The 18560-nt window shown below is 50.2% G+C and overlaps 1 protein-coding gene across 1 annotated transcript in view; it reads left to right on the top strand.

The window, feature by feature from the left end:
- The first annotated feature begins 218 nt into the window (after positions 1-218).
- PXDN (peroxidasin) overlaps positions 219-18560 on the top strand; it is an 85279-nt gene continuing 66937 nt past the window's right edge. The window contains exon 1 of the mRNA XM_025353507.1: positions 219-502. Within this exon, the coding sequence (XP_025209292.1) occupies positions 303-502 (200 nt within the window). The 5' untranslated portion in view covers positions 219-302. The remainder of the gene's footprint in view (positions 503-18560) is intronic.

Below are 18560 nucleotides of genomic sequence, written 5' to 3'. Positions count from 1 at the left end.
CCGAGTCCCGAGCGCAGAATCAGGGGTGCCAATGCTCTCCTCCGCGCTCCCGAGCGCTCGCCTTGGCCATGCGGGCCGCCCCACCTGGATACGGGCGCCCGGGCCGGACACTGGGGCCCCGGGTTCTCGCCCCGCCCCGCCCTCGGGGATTCGGAGGGGCCGGGAGGAGCCTCGCGCATGTGCACAGCTGGCGCCCCCCGCCCCCAGCGCACAGCTGGGACGTGGGCCGCGGCCGGGCGGGCGCAGTCGGGAGCCGGCCGTGGTGGCTCCGTGCGTCCGAGCGTCCGTCCGCGCCGTCGGCCATGGCCAAGCGCTCCAGGGGCCCCGCGCGCCGCTGCCTGCTGGCGCTTGTGCTGTGTTGCGCCTGGGGGGCTCTGGCCGTGGTGGCCCAGAAGCCGGGCGCAGGGTGTCCGAGCCGCTGCCTGTGCTTCCGCACCACCGTGCGCTGCATGCATCTGCTGCTGGAGGCCGTGCCCGCCGTGGCGCCGCAGACCTCCATCCTGTGAGTGCGGCCGGGGACGCCGGGGGCGCGGGGTCCGGGGGTTCGTGGAGATCCGGGAGCGCAGGGGTGAGCGGAGGCGGGGGGCGCGGAGGGTGGAGGGGGCGTCGGGCGCGCGGGGGCCTGGGGGTTCGGGACGCAGAAGCGAACCTCCGAAGGGGAACGTGGGGGGACCGGGGTGGGGGGACCCGCTGGGCCTTTGTCCGCCCTGCCCGAGACGCCGAGGGGCGGACCAGAGCGCTGTGCGCGCGGCCTCCGGAGCCGCCTTTGTTCGGAACTCGGAATCCCCGCAGGACGGGGAAGTTGTTGGAGCCGCCGGGGGAAGCCCCGCTCGCCTCCCGCCGCCCCCCAAGCTCCGCGGGCCGCCTGCTTCCCTCTGGTTCGCGGCTCCTCCTCCGCTCACCTTTGCCCCGCTCAGGACCCCTCGGTCCCCCTCCGCTCCCCGAGCGCGGCGCAGCCCCTTCCGTTCTCCCACCCCCCTCCCCCGGTTCCTCGTCCCGTTCTCTCCCCTCCTCCGCTCTCTTCCTCCTCCCCCGCCTTCCTCCTCCTCTTCCTCCTCCTCCCCCGGCCTCCGCCCTCTCCCCCTCCCCCGCCCCTTGGAGCGCGGTGCCCACCCCATCCCCCCGCGCCGGGGACGCCTCCCCAGAGGAGCCTCAGTTCCCGCGGCCGCGGCGCCCCGGCTCCCAGTGCCCCCGCATCCGCCCGCAGCGTCCTCTCCCGGGGTGTCCCGGGGGCCCTGCGCTTCTCAGGGGCTTTTCCTGTGCCCAGAGCGAGCCGGGCGGCCGGGGTTCCCGAGAGGGGCCGCGCGGGTCTAGACGGAGCCGGGGCTCAGAGCGGGTTTCTGCCCGGGGCACTTTTCTTTCGTTTCTAATCCACGCGACCGTGTTCGCGGTTGCGCCAAACGTTTAACCGGATGCGTTGCGTGGGGGTTGCACCCCGTGTCCCCCCGCGGGCCTCCCCGTGCCACGGTCTCCACAGCAGGAATCCCCGTTCCTCCGCGCCGCGGCTCCAGGTACCAGGTGCCGCCAGAGTTCGCTGCAGGCCTCCTGTGTTCTCAAGCGACTCGGATTCGGCGTTTTCGGAGCCCTCTGTGAAGGCGGGCTGCGTTTCGGGCGCCGACTGTGATTTCGTCCTATAGCGACTCTTCTGCCAAAAATAGTTTTCCCTTTTCTTAGCTGAGCCAGAGGACTTTCTGGCACCACCAGAGTCTGCAAAAGTTGTACAATAATTGAGTGAACAGTTCAGGAAGTGGCGGCCAGTGCGCTCGCCTCCGAAACGAAGCGCTGGGACAGGCCACCGCTCCCGGGGGTCGCCGGGTTTGCTGGCCGCCTCCTGCAGGCCCTGGGGCGGGGCGGGGCGGGGGCGCGAGTTCCTCTCCCCCTGGGAAATTGTTCCTCCGGAGAGAGACCAAGGCTTTCTTTCCAGAGCCCGTGAATGGTCAGCCCAGGCCGGGCGTCTCGGGGACATCTCACTCAAAAGCGGTGGACTTTTAGAATGGAACCGGGTGAGGTTTCCCTGGGTCTGGATAATGTAATTTTTGCTGAGCCAGTGGAAGAATGGGACCCCGAAGTCATTTTTCACATCTGGTTAGTTTCATAAAGCTTGCGGTATGCTTTGTCCCGGAATATTAATTGCTTGTTGAAAGTAACATTTTAAAATAAGTGTCGTAGAACACACATGGGGCCCTGTGCTGCGCTTTGCGTGGTGTGCTCGTCCACAAACACCTCACCGAATTTTAAAAAGGGGCTGAGAGTAGACGGTGACATCATCCTCAGCTCTCACAACACTTCCTCAAAGGATACATTTGCGTCCATTTGTATCTTATACGTTCAGGTGTTTTTGCAGTCTTCAGTGATACTTTGAAAGGTCGCTGTTGAGTCACATTGCTTCTCTGAGGCAGGTAGACTGGTAGCTGTTAAGTTGATCAAATCCCTTATAGAACTAAACACTTTACTGGAGAAATGAACATACCCATTTTATGGCGGTGGAAACAGAAGTTCTGGGAGAGAAGGGCAGCTCCTGATGCTATTCCTGTGGCCAAGAGGAGGAGGGTAGCGCTGGTGGCCAGAGTGGAGTCCTGGCTGGATGCATTCCAGCCGGGTGATTTTTAGCACGACCTGGGTTCCCTGGGAGAACGTGAGGGTGTAGCCGTGCGGACCTAGGCACAGTGGACACGTCATGAGCAAGCGCTAGGGAGTGCAGCCTGGGGAGGCAGGGACGGAGGGAAGAGGGACACCCATTCTGCGGGGACATCATGTTGAGGGGTCTCTGGGGGCATGGTCTGTAGGCTGTTGCTGGAGATGACACAGTTATACATGATACATGCTACATGTGAAGCACCATTTCATGTCCACTTTCAGCATTCTCGCAGGACTGTGCTCTCATGTATATGTGATTATTTGCTATTAAATTTTTTTGGTAGAAATTGGGAACATACTATATATGAAAAATTTTAAAAACCTGCCCCAAAGTTAGTTGGGCCATCCAACCATCACAGTGTCCTTTGCTTTTAAGAGACTCACCTCCACCCCATCTCCACAAAAGATTAAATCAGAGCCATTGGAAACATCTTACTGCTCCTTCACCTCAAATGCTCCGCAGGTGTGTTTAAGTGGGTCTGATACTGGATTGTTTGAATTGTGGCTTGGGGGCTTTGGAAATAAGCCCACCCATGACTCAGTTTGGATCGACCTTTGAGTGCCCTCAGCTGCAAGTGTGAAGGGAGCTCTGGAATGGCAGGAGCCACGCCCTGTGCTGCTCGGTTGGGGGCTTTGGCCTTGCTGCTGGGTCTCCTGGAGAGCGCCTCCCCTCCGGAGGCCTGACTTAGTTCAGCTGTGTAGAATACACAGCTGGTTTTTTGAATACAGTTTCATTCTGTATCCAACACAACAGAAGTTTATCACAGTGGTAGTTCAAAGCTAGTATTAAAGTTTGCTGTTGGATGCCCCTTCCTTTCCTCCTCTCAACCCCATCTTCTTTGGGGAGGTCACATTTGAAACATTCTTCATTGCAGTTGCGCCGCTCGGGTGCTGGCTGGACACGCTGGAGCTAGGCCCTCCACGCCCTCCTCCTGTCCTGCCTTCCTCTCTTCCCTGGAGCCGCCACGGTTGAGGCTGTGGTCTTGGACTCATCAAAACCAACATCCTCACCACAGTCCAGGCCACTGCAAGCCATGGATTGTCCCAAACTGTAGTTCTGTGACAGAAACGCTGACATTGGAGGGGTCTGGGTACGTGGAGCTTGGGGTGGGCTCAGGGAGGTCACATTGCAGAGAAACTACAGGCAGATGCCATGGCAGGCGGGGCGGGGCCTCTTCTCCTGCAGGATCTCCAGACAGCTGCTGCTCATTCTCAGTTTTTCTCACCATCTACTGGGTGTTCAGGCCCTCGCTGTGTGCTGTGTGTTGGGCCACCCATGGAAAGCAAGACTGGAACGCGCCTTCATGGAATCCCCGTCCAGCAGGGGCTCCCGGAGAGTGAGGGGGCTTACTGGGAGTGGTAGGATGACCCCAGGTGTGTGCAGGCCTGGTGGGACGGGGGATGGGGGCACAGAGCGCTTGGGACCTGCACTCTTGGTGGTCTGGCCTGTGTCCACATGGGCAGAAGGTTCCAGTGTTGCTGCTCTGTGGGTCTCCACCCTCCTGCAGGTCCCGCAGACCCTCTGGGGCTCAGAGTTCATAGGTAGGAGTGGGCCTTTGGGCCTTTTAACTGACTTCCTGTGTCCAGGAGACTGCGTCCCCTCAGTCACATCGGCCCATGAGTCACATCAGCCCTGAGGTTGATCCTTGGAGCTTCCCTGACCTCCCTTGGAGAATAGGCCGCCTTTTGGAGAGGACCTCTCCTCCTCACACATAGATAGACGTCACAGGGTGTTGCCTGGCACTCAGGGAGCCAGCTGGCTGGTGCTGGAGAGGGGCCCGCCTGCCGGGGACTCCCTGGCTCTCCACCCTCAGCACTTTCCATACCCTCCTCCTCCTCTGCATCCTCCTGCTCCTGGGAAGTTCCCTCACATCTGACTGCAGCTTCTGGGAGCTCCCGCAGCCCCGGGACGCCAGGCCCCTCCTCCTTTGGGCAGGAGACTGCAGTGGTCCTGGGGTGTGAGCCGGAGCCTGGGGCTTCTCCGCCCTAGGCGGGTGAGTCTGGGTTGCATCTGCTGGGAGGGTCCTGCAGGCGCTAGTGTCAGTGTTTGCCTTCCATAGAACAAATGATGACTTCCTGTTTATTGGCACAACAGAGTCAAAGACTGTATTATTGTCACGCAAATACGTTTGAAAAGTACCATAGGGATACTTAAAACGTATTTAGATGTTGATAATTTATCTTTGCAAGGTAGTAGGCGGACCACACGTTTTCTCAGCATGGGAGCCTGGGAGACGGGTTGATCGTCAGAGCTCTCTGTGTTCTGTGGCCAGAAGAGGAAAATCATCAGTGTTCAAAATAAGCTTGGAGAGGGCCCATCCCCAAGAGAGTGTGTGTTGGGACCTTTCCTGGAATGTCCAGTTTGCCCTTCAGGGGAGTATGTGAGACCCCCAGGCTTTCACCAGGACTTTAACCTTTGAAAACCAGTATGCGAGTATGTGAGTGCTGCATGTCTGCAAAGTGCTCTCTCGTTAGGAAGTCAGAGTAATTGAGCTCTTCTATTGTTAGAACTTGCCTCCCTGCTGTGTGTTTTTTCATCTGTCAAGGAAATAGTTGTAAAAAGAAAGCATATCCTTCTATATGACTCTGAATCCATGGGCAGCTCCAGCTTCAAGCGTGGCTTGATCCAGGGTCCACAGGCTGTGATATTCTATGGTTTTCTCCCCTGGATGGGTGACTTGGCTTGCTTCTCTGTTGTGACTCAGTTTCCCTAGTTGCTGATGTTTGGCAGCTGTGTAGTTCCCTTCCGACAGAGCTCAGTCCAGTGGAAAGAGAATGCATGACTCATTCTTAGTACACAAGCAGAAGTTTGGGGAATTGTCTTAATGGACCAGATGGTCTGTGTGGCACGCCAGTTTTCAAGATGTCCGTAAGTGGGCAGGAGGCCTTGCCACTGGGTCTGGAGTGCACGACTCCCTTCTGGGGCCATGGATGGCATCTGATCTTCCCTGAACACACTGACCAGAAGCTGATGAGGGCCCCTTGCCTGAGGTAAAACCTGGGCCTTTTTAAGCAAAGTGAGTGTTGCATCGTCCAGGCAGGAGCCTCCATGGCACAGATCCAGGGTTCAAAATTAAATATGTAAACACCAACAAAGACAAAATTCCAGTCTGCAGGGCAGATCTCCTCATGAATCTCAAAGCTAGGTAAGAGTCGAAAGATCAGGCTGGGTGTGGTGGCTCATGGCTGTAATCCCAGCACTTTGGGAGGCCAAGGCAGGCAGATTGCCTGAGCTCAGGAGTTCGAGACCAGCCTGGACTACATGGCGAAACCACTTCTCTACTAGAAATAGAAACAATTTGCTGGGCCTGGTGGTGCGCACCTGTGGTCCCAGCTACTCGGGAGGCTGAGGCATGAGAATTGCTTGAGCCTGGGAGGCGGAGGTTGTAGTGAGCTGGGATCACACCACTGCACTGCAGCCTGGGTGACAGAGTGAGACCTAGTCTCAAAAAAAAAAAAAAAAAAAGTTTGAAGATTAACTTGCGTCATGCCAATTCCCATTGGCGTATGATGAGATAAATACCTTTTTGATTGGAGAATCCAAGTGATTTTCCTTTGCATATGACAGTAAGAAGAAGCTAAAATAGATGCAAATGTATGAAGTCCTGCCGGGCCCACAGCAGTGCTCTGGGAGGGGAACTCAGGCCTGGGAATCGGGTGATCTCTCAGGAATACAGAGATCTTCCCGGCTCCTGCTCAGGGTCTGGAGCTGAGAAGCTACTGCCGGCCTCTGGTCTTTTAGTGACCGACATGTGAGAGCTCTCATGCTTCCCAGCGCCCAGGTTTACTAATTATTTTAAGTGATAGTTCCATATGTTTTTGGGGTTCAGAAGAAAATGTGATTTATTTATAAGTACCTTTTTTCAGGGAATTCAATTTAAGAGAAGACAAACTTTACCATGTTTGATGCTTAAATAGCCAATCAGGACATTTTGTATGTTAGTGGTATCTCTCTCTCTTTTTTTTTTTTTTTGGAGATGGAGTCTCACTCTTTTGCCCAGGCTGGAGTGCAGTGGTGCGATCTCCGCTCACTGCAAGCTACGCCTCCTGGGTTCACGCCATTCTCCTGCCTCAGCCTCCTGAGTAGCTGGGACTACAGGTGCCCGCCACCACGCCTGGCTAATTTTTTGTATTTTAAGTAGAGATGGGATTTCACTGTATTAGCCAGGATGGTCTCCATCGTGATCCACCTGCCTCGGCCTCCAAAGTGCTGGGATTACAGGCACGAGCCACTGCGCCCGGCCTGTTAAGTGGTATCTCTCTGTGTGGGCCAGTAGCTCCCCAGGATCGAGGCTGGATGGTTGAATTGTTAAACTGTGCGTGCTGCTGGGCCACATGCATGTGACTTAGCACACGTATGTTAGTGGGTGGCTACATGCTTTTTTTGATGCTAAAGTAATACAACTGATTGATAGATATTTTTCTAAATTGATATCACTAGTAATTTTTGTTTTCTTTGTTTTAAAGTTTATTTTGAAAAACAGGCATTAAGGCGGGTGTGGAGGCTCCCACCTGTAATCCCAGCACTTTGGGAGGCTGAGGTGGGCGGATCACTTGAGATCAGGAGTTTGAGACCAGCCTGCCTAACATGGCAAAACCCCATCTCTACTAAAAATACAAAAATTAGCCAGGTGTGGTGGCTCACGCCTATAGTTCCAGCTGTCAGGAGGCTGAAGTAGGAGAATCGCTTGAACCTGAAAGGCAGAGGTTGCAGTGAGTTGAGATCGTGCCACTGCACTCCAGCTTGGGGGACAGAGCAAGACTCCGTCTCAAAAAAAAAAAAAAAAAGAAAATAGACATTATATTTTTCCCCATCTAATTTCTCGTCAGATCCAAAAGGCCACAGCAAAATAGTAAAGCCTAAAATACATCTGAGTGGAAGATTACTCATGCAAGGTAAACTGAAGCTGGCAAAAACAAACAAAACCATGAATAGACTGTCCGCTGTTTCGTGGGTTGGATCTCCCTGGTGTAGGTATGAGATCAGTCATCACTGCTGTTTTGTTCATTGGTTTCTTTATTCTGGAGGATGTTGTTTTCCCTCCTGTTTCAAGCAAAGAGGATGGGAGACACAGACCCCCAAGAAGCCTAACGCGGAGGCCTGAGGTGGCGAATAGCAGCCGTCCTCCGGGCGTCCGAGGGCCCTGAGTGTTCGGCGTCTTGTTTATTCCAGATCTGGCTGCCTCCTGCGTCATCTGCCCATGGAAAGCAGGGTTCATGCCCTGCTCCTGTCCAGATGCCCAGCACATCTGAGCAGCCCCGAGCACCAGCGCAGGGTGTTTACGGGAAAGCAGGCTGCGGTCAGCCCCACACCCTCCATCCTACCGGGCTGCTGTGTGTTGAGCCCTGCTGAGCTTTGGAGGTTTAGGAGGAGCCTGCAGGAGCATCTGCCTTTTGTTCTATGGTTAAATCAGAAGGAGAGGCTTGACCAGTGACTGTTACCCTATTTGACCTTTGTCCACATGATAATTTTTACTTAACAAAACAAAAGCCTTATCAGACATAATGGACATTTTAAAAGGGCACATACTTAAAGTATGCTTGCTAAGTTGTGACGTCCACCTCCAGGGTTCAAGTCATCCTCCTGCCTTAGCCTCCTACTTTTAGCTAGTCCTAAGTAGCTGGACTATAGGCATGTGCCCCCATGCCTGGATTTTTTTTTAAATTTATTTTTAAGTTTTTATTTTGTAGAGATGGGGTCTTGCTATTTGCCCAGGCTGATCTACAACTCCTGGCTTCGAGCAGTCCTCCCACCTTGGCCTCTTAAAGCCCTGGGATTACATGTGTGAGCCATTGTGGCTGCCTTGTAATCAGTGATCTTTGATGTTACTATTGTAATTGTTTTGGGGTGTTATAAACCACACCCATGTAAAACTGCAAACCTAACCTAAATGTTGTGTGTGTTCTGACTGTTCCACTGGCTGGCCGTTCCTCCATCTCTTTTCCCTTTCCAGGCCTTATTCCCTGAGACACAGCAGTATTGAAATCAGGCCAATTGATAACCCTGCAGTGGCCTTTCCGTGTACTAGTGAAAGGAGAGTTGCATGTCCCTTACTTTAAATCAAAAGCTGGAAATGATTAAGCTCAGTGAGGAAGGCATGTCAAAAGCTGAGGTAAGTCAAAAGCTAGGTGTCTTGCATCAGTTAGTTTATGGAGGAGGTTTTAGTGGTTTGGGAAGAACAGCAAACCAGCCACAACATTCTGCTCAGCCAAAGTTCGATCCAGAGCAAGGCCCCAACTCTCTTCGTTTCTGTAAAGGCAGAGAGATGAGGAAGCTGCAGAAGGAAGGTTTGGAGCTAGCAGAGATTGGTTCATGAGGTTTAAGGAAAGAAGTCAACTGCATAACATACAAGTGCAAGGTGAAGCAGCAGATGCTGATGGAGAAGCTGCAGCAGGTTCTCCAGAAGTTCCATCTAGTATCAGTGATCAGGTGGTCACTGATCAGCAACAACAGATTTTTAATGTGGACAGAGCAGCCTTCTATTGGAAGAAGATGCCATCTAGGACTTTCATAGCTAGAGAGGAGAAGTCATTGCCTGGCTTCAAAGCTTCAAAGGACAGGTGACACTCTTGGTAGGAGCAGGTGACTTTAAACTGAAGCCAGCACTCATTTCCTGTTCCCCAACCCTAGGATCTTAAGGACCATGCTAAATCTACTCTGTTTCTGCCCTACCAATGGAGAGACAAGGCCCGGATGATAGCATATTTGTATGCCGCATGGATCTCTGAATATTTTAAGCTCACTGGTGAGACCTACTGCTCAGAAAAAAAGATTCTTTTCAAAATACTGCTGCTCATTTGCAATGCGTCTGGTCACCCAAGAGCTCTGATGGAGAATGCAAAGGGATTAATGTTGTTTTCATGGCTGCTAACACAAAACATCTATTTTGCAGCCCATGAATTAAGGACTAATTTTGACTTTCAAGTTTTATTATTTCATGCATTTATTCCATAAAACTATCACTGCTGTAGATAGCGATTTCTCTGATTAAACTGGGCAAAGTCAATTGAAAACCTTCTGGAAAGGCGTTATCATTCTAGATGCCATTAAGAATATTTTTGCTTCATGGGGGATCAAAACATCAACATGTACAGGAGTTTGGAAGAAGTGGATTCCAACCCTCATGGACGACTTTGAGGGGTTCAGAGACTTCCGTGGAGAAAGTAACTGCGGATGTGGTGGAAATAGCAAGAGAGCTAGAATTAGAAACGGAGTCTGAAGATACGAGAGAATTGCTGCAACTTCATGATGAAACCAGAACAGATGGGGAGTTGTGTCTACGGATGAGCATACGAAGTGGCTTCTTGAGATGAATTCTACTTCTGGTGAAAATGCTGTGAACATTGTTGAAATGACAACACAAGATCTAGAATATTCCCTAAACCTAGTGGATAAAGCAGCCGCAGGGTTTGAGAGGATTGACTTCAATTTTTACAGGATAGGCAAATATGAGCCTTTGTTTATTTATTTAGAGGCGGAGTCTCACTCCGTTGCCAGGCTGGAGTGCAATGGCGCAATCTTGCCTCACTGCAACCTCCGCCTCCCAGGTTCAAGCGATTTTCCTGCCTCGGCCTCCTGAGTAGCTGAGATTACAGCCACGCGCCACCATGCCCAGCTAATTTTTGTATTTTTAATGGAGATGGGGTTTCACTATGTTGGCCAGAATGGTCTTGATCTCTTGACTTCATGATCCACCGGCCTCAGCCTCCCAAAGTGCTGGGATTACAGGGGTGAGCCACCATGCCTGGCCGATTGACTTCAACATACTACCGAGAAACCTTTTGGGAAGGGAAGAGCTAATAGATGCGGCAAGTGTCATAGTCTTATTTTCAGAGATTGCCACAGCTACCCCAACCTTCAGCAGCCACCACCCTGATCCTTCAGCAACCAGCAACATCAAAGCAAGGTTCTCTACCAGCAAAAAGAAGAAAACTTTCTGAAGGCTCAGGTGTTTTATAAAATATTTTTAGCAATAAAATATTTTTTAAATAAAGTATGGTCGGGTGTGGTGACTCACGCCTGTAATCCCAGTACTTTGGGAGGCCGAGGCGGGCGGATCACAAGGTCAGGAGATCGAGACCATCCTGGCTAACATGGTGAAACCCCATCTCCACTAAAAATACAAAAAATTTTCCAGGCGTGGTGGTGGGCATCTGTAGTCCCAGCTACTCCAGAGGCCGAAGCAGGAGAATGGCGTGAACCTGAGAGGCAGAGCTTGCAGTGAGCCGAGATTGCGCCACTGCACTCCAGCCTGGGCAACAGAGTGAGACTCCATCTCAAAAAAATAAATTAAAAAAAAATAATAAAGTATGTACTTTTTTTAGATATAATGCTATTGCATAATTAATCAGATATATTGTAGTGAAAATACAACTTTTATGTACTGGGAGACCAAAACATTCATGTGAATAACCTTTTTGCAATGTTTAGCTTATTTCAGTGATCTGGGCCCAAACCTGAAATATCTGAGTGGTGTATTTCTCTCTGGCCCCAATTTTTGTGATATTGTTGTCCTACATTTTATTTGTACGTATGTTATAAACTCAATACTGTACTTTTATGATTTCGTTTAAGCTGTCAGTTATCTTTTTAGAGATTTAAATAAACAAACATGTTTTTAATTCTTTCCAGTGCTGCTTATTCCTATGCGTAGGTTCATAATTCAGTCCTTTTACTTCAAGAAGTCTAAAAAAAGTCTTGTAGTGCAGCTCTGTTGGTAATCGGTTCTTTCAGCTTTTGGATGTTTAAAAAGTGCTTTACTTTGCCTTCATTTTTGAGTGATATTTTGCTAAGTAATATTCTGAGTTGGTGGTTTTCTCTGACACGTTTTTTTTTTTTTTTTTCTTTTTTTGACACGGAGTCTCACTCTGTAGCCCAGGCTGGAGTGCAGCGGCACCATCTCAGCTCACTGCAGCCTCCACCTCCCGGGTTCAAGCGATTCTCCTGCCTCAGCCTCTTGAGTAGCTGGGACTACAGGCGCTCACAACCACACCTGGCTAATTTTTGTATTTTTAGTAGAAACGGGATTTCACCATGTTGGCCATGCTAGTCTTGAACTCCTGGCTACAGGTGATCCACCTGCCTCGGCCTCCCAAAGTGCTGAGATTATAGGCGTGAACCACTGCACCCGGCCGACACTGCTTTAAAAACGTCCTTTTACATAGTTTCCCATGAGAAATCTGCTGACACCCATATCGTGTCAGTAGAACATCTGTGTGTTTCTGGCTGCTTTTAAGGTTTTCTCCTTATCCCTGGTGTTGAGCAATTGGATTATGATATGCCTTGGTGTGGTTTTATCTGTGTTTCTTATGCTTGGGTTTTTTAATTTTGATTTTAATTTTTTATTTAATTTTATTTAAAAAATTTTGGACCCGTGGGTTTACAGATTTCTTCAAATTTGGAAAATTTGGGGGTGTTTCGTCTTCAGATGTGTTTTCTGTTCCCACCTTTGTCTCCTCTTCTTTGAAGATTCCAGTTACACATGTATGAGGCCATGGCTCACTCATCTATCGCTTAATTTTTTGTAACTGTGTCTTTTTCTCCATGTGTTTCATTTTGGGTAGTTTCTATTTTTTTGTCTTGAAAATAACAAGTCTTTCTCAATATCTAATTTGCTGTTAATTCTATGTATTTTTCAAATCAGACATTGTGATTTTCACCTCTAGAAAATGGGCATTAAAAACAAATCTTCCATGACTACTTGATGTCATGACTCCTAGCCTTAGAGTCTGGCTAAGTTTTTTGTTTTTTGTTTTTTGTTTTTAAAGTAGAGACGGGGTTTCACCGTGTTAGCCAGGATGGTCTGGATCTCCTGACCACGTGATCCACCCACCTTGGCCTCCCAAAGTGCTGGGATTACAGGTGTGAGCCACCGCACCTGGCCATATAATTTTAATACTTTACTAACTCTAACATCTGTGGCTGCTCTGGGTTGGTTTTAATTGAATAATTTAATATTCTCAATAGGGGTTGTAATATCCTTCCTTTCATGCCGTATCATTTTTTTTAGCAGATTCCAGACAATGGAATTTCACTTTGGTGAGCACTGGACATTTTTGTGCTCTTATAATTATCCTTGAGCTTTGTACTTGGTGCAGTTATATGGAAACAGTTTGGTTCTTTAAGGTCTTGCTTTTAAGATTTGTTGGTCAGGATTGGAGCAGTGCTTTACCTAAGGCTCATCATTTTCAACAGCTGAGGCAAGACCCTTCCCTGTCCCATACCGACTGCCTGTGAATTGTGAGGCTTCCAGTCTGGCTGATGAGACGGCACTGCTCACTTCTGGTCCAGTGTGTGTGGGGCCCTGTGATCCCTAATCCATTTGGGTGGCTCTTTTCTGGCCGTGGGCAGTTTGTGTGGGTCAGGGCTCAGCTCAGTGCTGGACGCTCTGCAGGCCCCTGGGCCTTTTCTCTCCCTATCCTGGGAGGGCTTAGGTGTCCCATCTCTGTCCTGCCAGTTCTGCCCCCTGGCCTCCCTGGGCTCTCAGCATCGTGTTCTCTCTTAGGCAGTGATCCGGTGCCGTTTTCTGCTGGCTGCATCTGTTTTCCGTCTCGCGCGGATCAGTGCTCTGTTGGCTGATGCCCAGTCACTTGAAAACAGTTGCTTCATGTATTTTGTCAGTCTTTTGGTGTTTGGTTTTTTCAGTCAGAAGAGAAAGTCTTGCCCCTGTAATCCCATCTTGTTCTAAAGCAGACATCTCCATTCACGTTTTAAAAACAAATGTTCTCTGAATTTTTAACCTTCTCTGAATTCTTCTGCCAAGCAGGTGTGGTAAAATAAATAACATCATAAAATAATGACCACATTCACATTCCCAAGCTCAAATTTAAGGAAAGATGAAAATGACTCAATCCTGGTGTTCTCCGTCTGTCTTTGGAATGCCATTGCTTCAGTCAGGGCCGATGAACTTTAGTTGGTGTCCTGAACAATGGCAGAACCTCATTGCATTAAAACAATGAGTTCTCACCCCCCTCACACAAATCCCCGGGCAGATGTTCTTGGCTGGGCAGCTCTTCATTGGAGGTTCAGCTCTGAGCGGTTGGGGGTTGGCCGTGGGATAGCTGTGTGTTTTGTGCCTGAGCTCTGTGGGATGTGGCAGGCCAATTTCGTCTGTGGCTGCCCGCTTCTGGCAGAGGCAGAGGTGAGTGGTTGTCACAAGCCAAGCTGTTTAGTCTGGCTTGTTAAGGACACGTTTGCTCTAAATTTGACCCAAGGATCCCAGCTCTGCCCCGCCTGCAGCTCCACCATCATCCGTTCCTGGCCTCGAAGCTGTCACAGAAGGGGAGAAAGGAGGTTATGTGAAGGCTCACTGCTCCCACCTGCTCGGAGCTGACCCGCGTTCCTGCTCCCAGCGCACTAGAGAGGCGGCACACGTCTCAACCCGGGTGCAAGGGTGCTGGGATGCGGAGGTCAGCTGCGTGTCCAGGAAGCGGAAGTGGACTGTGAGCTTATCAGTTTTTGCCATAGCTGTCCCAGAGTTTAATAGCATGCAATTATTGCTTACTTTCTTAAAACTTCCTCCTGCTAGTTCGTGTGTGTGTGTGTGTGTGTGTGTGTGTGCGCGCGCGCACGCGCGCTCTCCTCAACAGTGTCCTGTTGACATGGATGGAGCAGCTCTGCCTGCTTGTCACTTTTCGGAGAGGCCTGTGATGTTGATATGCCCTTTGCTTGCCACTGTGTTCTGAGACTTACAGTGATTTTACCACCTCCCAACCCAGCTTCTGATGTGGGCTGTAGCAACTACTACCACAGATAGTTTTAAAACTCTCTCCCTCCTCATCTAACACGAGGAATTTTGTTATCATTTGGGGATTAAAGCAGTTTATTTATGCATGATGGCCCAGCGTCATTATTGTGCTAAGGGTAGAATGGTTTCGACGACTGGAACCATAGGTCACAGCCGGATTGCTTGTAATCCAGTTGCTTAACTGAAGACTTTTCTCTAAGGGATGGGACAGATTTGGGTTTGACCTCGTGTGTACCCTGGGTAATTAGAGAAGTAATGGGTCACCAGTGAAGGCTTAGAAGGAAGCCAGCAGGAATCCCGAATTCTCAGCCTGGATCATTGGCTTCTGGGGACCAGGAGTTGGATGTTTGAATGGTTTTACTCAGATGTAAACATGCCTCCTCCCCTGCCTGTGACTGGGCCATCCGTCATACCCTGAGCCTGCTCACGGTGCTGCCCTCTAGCCAAGGGGCCCAGCTCTTCCTGTTTACTTAGCGCAATTCTAAAGTTGTGTATCAGTTTGTAAGAGCTTTGGAAATTTGCCCCACTGCCTTCTCTCCAGGACCCCTCAACTGCCCATCCATGTTCACCTCTTGTTGGTGTGGAGTTTGGTTAGGTACACAGAGGGGTATAATCTGCCAGGCCTGTTTGCCACAAGGGCTCAGCAGCTTCTTCTCCGACAAGCTGTCGCTAAGAATTATGATGCCTGCTCTTTCACCCGCTAATTGCGCCATCCGGCTGTCTTTTACAACACATCTTAAAAATATTTTTACGCAAGTTGCACATGTTCATGTTAGAAAAATTTAAAAATAAAGATGAACAAAATGAAACAAATTACTCACATTGCTGTTGTTCAAGAGAAACATTAACTAGTTGGGCTTTGTCCTCAGATGCACACACAGGGAAGCATTCACACCTGTGTAGTGTGTAGCAGTATTTGTCTGCCTGTTAATATTTATCTGTCACGTATCTATTTTCAAAAATTGGGTCATGATCCATGTTCTGCTCTATAACATGTGGTTTTAAAATCTGGGAATATATTATGATTGTGTGTCTGTTCAGTAATTAGAGGCCTCCATCATCATTGTTAATGGCCACGCGGTATTTGTTTGAAATTTGCCGAATTTGCCTAACAGAATTCTTATTATGGGTCATTTCTTTGTTTCTACTTTTCTGCTCCTGCAAACAATATTTCCAAAGTGTGATTGCATCCATTTTTGGTTCGGTCTAGATTGTTTTAGGGCACATTTCTATAGAAATCTTTTTGAAAAAATGTCAGTAGGTTTTTGGGGAGCAGGTGGTGTTTGATTACATGAATCAGTTCTTTAGTGGTGAATTCTGAGATTTGGGTGCACCCATCACCCGAGCAGTGCACACTGTACCCAATGTGTAGACTTTTATCCCTCACCCCCCTCCCCAGCCTGCTGTGGAAACCCTCTGGGAGGTTTAGATCTGCACCAGGGGCTGTGGTTGGCCCACGGTGTGCTTGCCCTGTTGTGTTTTCTTCCTGGCCCCTGTTCATATTTTCCTGCGGATGGATGTTCCCTGTAGCTAAGCGGTGGTGACTTACCTACTACAGGACGAATACAGATTGCACCTACCGAGGGGAGCCTGTAACAGGTGAGGAGGAAGGGCTGAGGGAAGGGTTGGCGGCCGAGGACGCCGTCTCTCTCACCCCGGGATGGTGGATATACAACCTGTGTAAGTGCTGGTGTTTCCTTGCTGAGTAACTGCATTTTGATTATTACAATGTGTTTTTTCTCCAAATGGTTTGATTTTCAGCGTGCCCTGAGAGCCAAACCATCTAGCGTTTGTGCCTGTCATGTGTGTTTATTTGCCAGCTCTGTCTTTATCCCAGGTTCTGACAGTTCTGACAGTTTGCGCTGTGTGGCTTGTCTGTAGCTTGTTTGGCCTCTGCCTTACCGTCAGCTGGTCTTACCAGACCCATAGTCGTGGTGGGACCTGCACACTGGGCCCTACACTGGGAGGAGCTCACAGAGCAGCCAGCCTAGCACCCTGCCTGCTGTTACCTGGGGCGGAGCCTGGTTAGCCTTGGTGGTCGCGTTCTTCAGAGCCCTGGAACCCTGAATAAGAGTGCTTGGCCTGTCTCGCTTCTGGAGGACTCACAGGGCTACATCTCTGGCCACAAAAGTTTTATCAAATCGTCCTGTTTCGGGTGCATTTCGGTTGAAGGACACTTTGTTTCTGTGCATTGTTGATTCACTGACGTCATTAACGAGCTGTGGCCGCGAACACCGTCCCCTACTCCTGAGTGGAGCTTCTCCACCACACCTGTTCCTTGTGAGGACAGCACAGACAGAACGGCAGCAATGCTTGCGGGCCGTTTTAAATGGCAAAATCACCAACAAAAGCACAGAGAGTGTGAAACGTGGCCCTAAATAGATCTTGAAAAAGACCCTGTTTACGGTAGGAGAGGGGAAACAAGAGGGCTGGTGTCAGCTTCACCAGCTTAGTTGTGGGCCTGGGTATCAGGTGACTCTGTTTTTTCCCCATTCTGCGCCTGTCCACAGATAATGGCGGAGGTGCTGCAAGTACTGATTTTCGAGATGAAGTCATAAATTTGGAATCTGCAAATAATGACGGACTGTATTCTCCAGCTGGTAGCTTCTAGAGAGAGGCTCTGTGCTGAGGGCCCAGGGACCCTGCCAGGAGGGGCGCTTGCCGTGTGACCGCCTCAAGCAAAACCTGCCTCGGAATCTGTGCTGCAGGGTTTACATTAGTCGTTAAGAACAGGACAGTTGGCTGGGTGCAGTGGCTTATAATCCCAGCACTTTGGGAGGCTGAGGCAGGTGGATCTCTTGAGCTCAGGAGTTAGAGACCAGCCTGAGCAAAATGGCAAGACCTATCTCTACAAAAAAATACAAAAATTAGCTGGATATGGTGGTGTACACTTGTAGTCCTGGCTACTCACTCGGAGGCTGAGGCAGGAGGATTGTTTGAGCCTCGGAGGTTAAGGCTGCAGTGAGCTGTGATTGCACCACTGCACTCAAGGCTGGGCAATAGAGCCAGACCCTGTGTCAAAGAAAAGAAAAGAGAAAGAAAGGAACAGGACAGTCTTGAGCAGAATAGCACAAGACAGTGAACAGTTTAGCAGTCCCTAACTAATCTTCTTTAGGGGAGAAAATATCTTGCCTTTCAGGCTAGAGCAACTCTAACGTTGTTGTATTTAATGATACTGTTAGGAAGTCAGAAGGAACACGCCGTGTGGAGGCCCCACCAGCGGATGCTGGGATGAGATGATCTCAGCTGGCTCTCAGCGATTGACTCACAGCGGGTCTGGTGGGCAGGGGGTTGGACTCCACTGACCTGTGGTGTGACGTGGTGGAGACTGTTCTTGAGAGGGGTGGGAAGGCTGCCTAATTGAGGGCTGAGGAAAAATGCACCTGTGTGGTGGAACCAGCAGCAGGTGCAGGGCATGTGCCAGCCTTGAGCTGGGGTCCTGCTCTGTGCTTTCCAGATGTGCTCCCTGGAGGATGTGACCGCACCCCTTGAGGCCTCGGCTTCCCCATCTGTAGGAGTCCTGAGGAGTAAGGAAGGGTGTGCGTGCAAACCTCCTAGCAACAGCCAAGCACAGTGGATGCTCTTGCAGTGGAAGCTGCTTATTATTCCGGCTTGCATGGAATCCTGCACATTTAAGTGTGATAAATTGAAATACGAGGCTGTGCCAAGGAAGTCCAAAGTAGGGTCAGGAAGAGGCAGCAGGAGGGACTTGGGATGGCTGTGAGGGGTGGTGGCGCCTCTCCGGGTGGAGCGTGGGCTGTGTGGGACTCGGGATGGCTGTGAGGGGCGGTGGCGCCTCTCCGGGTGGAGTGTGGACTGTGTGTGCTCGCAGGGCTCAGTCAGCGGTTACTTCCTGGCTGGCTTTAATTGAAACAGATACTTCGATGCAAACAGGAAATTACAAGGAAGCAGAGTGTTCACTTCATTTTAGAATGGCAATTTTGTCTAACAGACCAGACCTATATGTTTAAGAAACATCTGATTTTCCCTTTTGAGACGGCACTTTGTGCATTCCGGGGGTCCAGGACATGATCCGTGAGTGTGCCCTTCCCTTCCCAAAGTCCTGTCCTTATTTTTTAAAAAGCAATTCTCGATTTCTAAAGGGTCATACTCACATAGATCTATGTTAAGTCTTTGCTAAGAACTACAGACAATAAAAACAGAAATTCAGATTTA

The sequence above is a fragment of the Theropithecus gelada genome, chromosome 13 (genome assembly GCF_003255815.1).
Source record: "Theropithecus gelada isolate Dixy chromosome 13, Tgel_1.0, whole genome shotgun sequence".
NCBI classification, from domain to species: Eukaryota; Metazoa; Chordata; class Mammalia; order Primates; family Cercopithecidae; genus Theropithecus; species Theropithecus gelada.
Note: the sequence above shows the minus strand (reverse complement) of the source record. Positions and strands in the feature narration are given on the sequence as shown.